At 43.0% G+C, this 6563-nt stretch overlaps 1 protein-coding gene across 1 annotated transcript in view; it reads left to right on the top strand.

Moving 5' to 3' along the window:
- Positions 1-4: 4 nt before the first annotated feature.
- Positions 5-6563, top strand: part of PTDSS2 (phosphatidylserine synthase 2) — a gene marked incomplete at its 5' end in the record, with an annotated part of 86734 nt that continues 80175 nt past the window's right edge. Inside the window, one exon of the mRNA XM_019519991.1 lies at positions 5-66. Within this exon, the coding sequence (XP_019375536.1) occupies positions 5-66 (62 nt within the window). The remainder of the gene's footprint in view (positions 67-6563) is intronic.

The raw sequence follows: 6563 nt of genomic DNA, 5'->3' as shown, positions 1-6563 counted from the left end.
GCCCGCCGCGCTGCGCCGCAGCACCGAGTCCGAGGTGTACGACGACGGCACCAACACCTTCTTCTGGTGAGGGACCATCCCCGCACCCCCTGCCCGCCACCGGCCCCGCGCACCCGCACGCGCACACACGGGCCGGGGACCCTCGGGCATGGGGCAGGGGAGAGCCGCGTCCGGACACTCACCAGTGCGTGTGCGCGTGTGTCCATGCACACGGCCCTGCACGTATCTGGTCTGCGCGCACACCCATTGGTTAGTCTGTAAGGTTCGTGCTCATGTATGTGTATGTGCATGTGTGGATGTGCAGCGGGGGAATGGCCAAGAGAGGCTGTAGTCAGGGGCAGGGCAGGGCAGGGCAAAAATCACACGTTATCGACTAACTGAAGAGTGTGCATCTGTGTGTGTGTGTGTGTGTGTGTACACATACAGGAAAAGTGTGTTTATGTATTTATACATACACACATGCTCATGCACAGACAAATGCACACTTTTTGGTTAGTATGGTAAATGCAACTTTCCGCTGCCCTCTGCTTGACTGAAGCATCTCTTGGCCTTGCACCTGCTGGGTATATACATATATGTGTGTCCATACATACATTACACGTGTGTGCCTGTTTGTGTGTAGAACTCACACACACACACACACACACACACACACACACACACACACACACACACACACACACACACACACACACACGGAATCTCTGCGTGCATGTGTGTGTGTGTGTGTATGAAAGTGTGTGTGCATTATGATACACACATGCCCCCACAGATGCAATGGTGTGTGTGTGTGTGGGGGGGGTGTTTGTGTAATACAAACACAGATGAAATGTATAAAATAGACATTTTGTGTGTATATATATACACAGAGTAAATGAAATTGTGTGTGTGTATATAAACACACACATGAAAGTGAGTGAAAAGAAGCTTTCATGGTCTGAAGCTCATTTCACTGGATTCTGTGTTAAGCATCTGATAAAGTGATCTCAAGCCCACGAAAGCTTGTTTTCTCTCTCTCTCTCTTTCCCCCACCCCCTTTGGTTAGTCTATAAGGTGCAAATCTACCCTGTCTTCTGCCCAGCAAACAGTCATCAGGCAGGCTAGCAGTAAAGGACACTTCAGGCAGCACAGCAAGAAGTATTTCCTGACATCAAGAAAATATCCAGCTGTTACAGGGCTTTGGGGGAGCTTCATGTGCCACCCTGGCTGCGTGGGTAGCTCCAGTAGACCAGGTTTTGGGCTGGAGCACTAGTAAATACAGGTTCTCCCCAGCATCTCCATAGAAGAGAGACTAGGTGACTCTCTAGTTCATTAACAGCTATAGTGTTTAGACAGGGCAGGGTGGCACCTTGTAGACTAACTGGTTCAGCGAAACATAAGCTTTCCCCTTAGTTTCCTTCTGGGAACAGGTAAGCTACTTTCCAGAAGGGGAAAAATACTATTAGTATTCTAGTTTTGGCTCTTGTTGTTCAAAATATTCTGGAAAACAAGTATCCTTGCCAGGACTTGATTATTAGCAGCATTAAATATGGAATATTGTGGTGCCTGAAGCTACCACCTTTCCTGCCTCTATCAAAGAATTCATCTGATAACTTTCTTTTGCTTAATCATTTCTTCAAAAGATCTAATGAATAATTTCTTTGTTTTCTGCCAAAACAGTTCTCCTTTCTCCCTTCGAGTTGCCCTTTAAAAATTCCCTCAATCCACACCTGAGAAAAGTGGGATTTACTGTTTAATCTCAGATTATTTTTTCACCATCACGTACATGCTTACCGCGCACACAGTATTTCAGGTGTGAGTATCTGCCTCATCTCCCTTATCTATGTAATCTTCCTTTATTACTTCAGAAAGCTAAAGCTGGTTTAACCTTGCGAGTCAGGTGGACAGTGTTTCAGCTGGTTCCCCATCATGTCCGTTTCACAGGATCAGGTAAACAGGCTTTTTGGCTAAAACATGGTGACTGTTCAGTTTCAGTCTGGTGATGAAATTGAGTATCACTTCAGTTTTTGTTGGTTTTTAACCACGATGGAGAGAGAAATTTGTGCACAGTGGGAAAATTCAAAGGAAAATACTCCTCTAAGTTAGTTGTGGAATCTGTCTCTTTGTATGAGTTTCTTCTGTTTCCCTGTAACTTTTTTTGAGCTGCTTGCACTCATTTTCTGAAAAAGGAAGCCAGGTTGATAGGAATCTTTAGAATTTTGATGTTTTTCTACTTTTTTTGCTGGATCTACAGACAGCCGAACATACCTTCTTAACTCTGCTAGAGGCTTGGTTGGGTATACTGTGTGCAGAGGAAGATAAGATTTGGTTTGGGTTTGACATTGATGGGGGCTGCTTGGCCCTGACCCAGATCCAGTTGATTTTGGCAACACTGAAGGGGCTATGTTGGAATTGACAAAGTTCCTAATATTTGGCAACACCTCTCTGCTACTTGAATGCTCACGGGCTATTAGATTCCAGGATAGTCACTATGCAAACATTTGAAGCCAAACACAACCGTTTAAAATAACACCATCATCTTGAAAAGCCAAGCAATTTTCTTGGAGAGAATATCTTGCTGCATCTAGACTCGGCTAGCAATGAAGTAACAGGATCTTGCTGAAATCTGCAGAATATTGCCATCTTGTAAATGGAAAATGGGTAAAATTGTCATTTGTTTTTTGCTCTTTGAATATGGTCTGGCAAAAAAAAGTAATTTAAAGCTTAGAAAGTCTAATGCTCTTCTGTTTTGCTGTGTTTAAAGTTTTGTTGTTAAGATTTTTTTAACTTTGTTTTATTATACTTGGGTTCTGCCTATTTCAGAGGACCCTCCTTTCTGTGCAGGCTTTGGTTTAGTCTAGTCCTACATTTGTGTTGGTTATTGTGATTTTAGGACCAGCTTGTGAATATGCCACATTAAGCAAAAATGCCATTCTAAGTAATGGTATTATTTTTTATACTGCAAGTGCAAGAATTAGGATGATGTCCAAATATGCCATTATTTTTATGGCTGCATTAGAAGAAAACTTCTTCAATGTACTTCCCAGGCAGTGCCTAATCTCATAAAAAAAACAAACATTGAGGATAAATTCAGTGCATCTGTTTACAGTATTGTAGAAAGTATATAGTAGGAATTACTCCCTCCCACCTCCAGAGTACCTATCTTGTGCTTACAGCCAATATTTGTAGTGTTCACCAAGCTTTCAAGTTTTTCTTATGTTTTGTTATGCAGTTGAGACAACTGTGTGGGTTTTGTAAGATGCTCTTCAGCGCTTAAACCCCCACCCCCACCTAAAATTACTGTTTTCCAGGGGACTTTACAGGATCTTTGCTGTTGTGCTTACCAGAGTTCTGTAGTATTCAGCACTATTTTGTTTGTTATAGGTCACTATTTTCCTTAAGGCTCTGTTTCATACCCAGCAGGGTGTATTGACTTTGTTATGAGGGCTATTTAATTAAGATGTTGCTTGTTTTCTCTATCAGGACCCATAAAAGCACAAGCTAAGTGCTTGTATGGCCATGTCCAGCATTAGAAATTAAAGCATTTAATAAACTTTTAGATATACTAAAGGCAGTCTTTCCTGGGGGTAACATAGCTTATTTTCTGTAGGTAATTCTGCTGTCATAAAACAAAGATCTTTTTGACATGTGCCTTTATTTACATTTATTTATTTATTTATTTATTTATTTGATGTATGTCACCCTTCCCAACAGCAATAATAGGAGACAATAATAGGAGAACAGAATAGAACAATAATAGGGGAACAGAATAACTTACAAAACAGGAAAATGCTTTTAGTACAGGAGAAAACAAAAATAGAAACACACTAAACAGTATCTCAGCCTAGCTTAGTTTGCTAAATACCTGCCCCTTGCAGTACTTCCAAAGGATGCCCAGGCATAGGCTGGAGGCAGAAGTCCACTAGTAGGACTTTAAAAACTGACTTGAACATTACAGTAAACTTTGTAAATATTCTTACATTAACCGGGGGAAGGACAGAGCAGGTGGTCTGTATCTTAGCTGGGGGCTGAGAGAAGTAGTCCGAAGTCAAGCATAAGGCCGGGTAGAAATACATTTTAAAGATTAACCCAAGTCAGAGAGAAGTTTCTAGCAGCTAGTATTTGATGAAGTAAGCTTTTGCTTACAAAAGCTCATGCATCTCTTATCCAAGTAGTCCATGACATGCATCTCTATCCTGCTTTCTGCCTTAATTGAGAGTTAAGACTAACCTATATTACTTCTGTGATCTATTCGGAGATCATTCATGCTTAGGGCTGTAGCAGCTGTTTTTGTCAGCAGAAATGTAAGGTACAAGATTGGAGGGGAGAAATGTTACAAATAGCCTTGCAGTTGAATTTTGTTAAACAAACAAACAAACAAAAAACCTACAACCTTCTCTCTGATGAGAGGTTTACTTTTTTATAGCAGGCATGGAATTACCCACTTGCGTATGATGAGCCGGAAACTTCCCTAGGCAAATACAGATGTTAAGATCTGTTTAATGTTTTTTGCTCTTTTAGTTATAAAAAAGCACTAAGAGGTCCTTAGCCAGGTTATTCTGAAGTGATGCAGAAGGTAGGGCACAGTGGCACCAGTTAGTCTCTAAGGTGCTACCCTACCCTGCCTACTGCTTAAATATAAAGAAAGGACATATCTGGGCCAGGACTGACTTATGTTTGTGTAAACTGAGCATGTTGGGTCTGGGACTTGGTGACTCTGTCCTACTCTATACAAATAAGTGTTGTACTATCATATGTATGAGGCAGATAGTTCTAACACCACAGTTACAGCTTGTTTTCCACAGGCTGCAGAAGAGTGAAAATTGATCAGTGTTGTTGTCTGTCTTCACAGCTGTTTTCTGGTTCCCTCTGGGAAGAAGTGAAACTAACAGGACTCAGGTATTCATTCTGCTGCAGTCTGGGGATAGGTTTAAGCAATAGTTGAGGCTGAGTGGATTTGTATAGCAGTATGCAAAATTTGGTCATAGAGCAGCAAAAAAGCTTAGAGCACCATGGCAGAGATGCATCATTACAACGAGCTCAGATATATGTCTGTCTCTTTCCAACAAAGTGGGTCGTTGAGGCGGTCTTCAGGTTCTTTGTTGCCTACCTGCCAACAGTGGCTGATGTACATGGATGATAAATTCAAGACCATTGGACTATTTAGTCTGACCTCATGTATAACACAGTCCCTAGAATTTCACATAAGTACTTCTGTATTGTTGTTAATAACTTGCATTTGGTTAAAACACATATTCCAAAAAGGCATTTATTGATTTGAAGACTCTAAGAGATGGCGAAGCTGCCATTTCCCTTAGCAGTTTGTTCCAATAATTAACCAACTTTGCTGTTCAGAAAAATAGTTTATTTCTTTCTTGACTTTCTCTAGTTTTAACTTCAGCCATTGGTTCTTGTTATGCCTTTCTCTATGTTAAAAACCTTAACTACCCCATGAAGGGATTCAGTATTGGGTACTCACCCTCCATAATCAAGTCATGGTATGAAACATGGTGTCCCTACGCAAGGACAAGAAACTAAGCAGATTGAGGAGGTGGGATTAGAGATAAATTTAGATTTGTATGGTTTTGTAGCAGTCTTATAGAGCTTCTATAGAAGGGGAGTTTAACAGACAGCTTGCAAGCCAGATCTGGCCTATGGCCACATGTCATTGGTCCACGGGGCTCCCCATGGTCCAGAGATTTGGTAGGAGAGCAGTGGGACTGCTCCCCTACCACCAAATTTCCAGACATATGGGGAGCTCTGGGGCCTGCCTGCTGGATTGGACATTTGATCCCCTTGTGCAGGGCCAGTCAGGGGCAGCATCAGGCCCCAGGACCCAATCCTGGTGTGGGGGGCCTGCAGGGGGCAGCACCAGGCCTTTAGGACCCAATCTTGGTATGTCGAGAGTTGGAGGGGGCAGTGCCAGGTTCCTGGGGACCAATCCTGGTGCATGGGAGTAGGAGGGCACAGTGCTGGACCCTTGGGGACCCAATCCTGGTGTGCTAGGGTGGGAGGAGGTGGTGCCAGACTCCGAGGGCCAATCCTCGAGTGAGAGGGTGGTGCTCAGATTCTGAAGACCTGCTCCTGGAGCTCAGGGCAGGGAGGGTGCAGTGCTGGACCTCAGAGTTTGCAGGCCTTGATCCTGGCATGCATGGCTCGATCAGGCCTGTGGACCTGCTCTGCCTCACTGATCTGGCCTATGGGCCCAAAAGATTGAGTACCACAGTTCTAGAGAAAGACCAAGTTAGGGGTTTGACATGAGGAAATAGGAACTGCAAATGCTGGTCAGCACAGGGCATCATAGCTCCTTCTGGTGTTTCCCTTGCTGCATTCTGCTCTGTGGAGCTCTTCATGATGGCTGGCAGAATGAACCATTTTAAGGACCAAGAAATCAAAGATCTGAGAGGCTGTTTGGGAAATTTATACAGTGGTCTGCAGAACAAAGTGTTGTCTAGTTACTGCCTGCATGTATATCATAGCCAAGAGCAACTAGATACTAAACTCTCACGAGGGAGTGTTGATAAGAGTAGATATTGGCTTAGCTAGCGGGTATAGTTTTTAACTTTTAGGGGTGTTTTTTTTTT

Source organism: Gavialis gangeticus, unplaced genomic scaffold (genome assembly GCF_001723915.1).
Source record: "Gavialis gangeticus isolate Ggan-Ray unplaced genomic scaffold, GavGan_comp1, whole genome shotgun sequence".
In the NCBI taxonomy this organism is placed as follows: Eukaryota; Metazoa; Chordata; order Crocodylia; family Gavialidae; genus Gavialis; species Gavialis gangeticus.
This window is presented reverse-complemented; position numbering and strand designations above follow the sequence as displayed.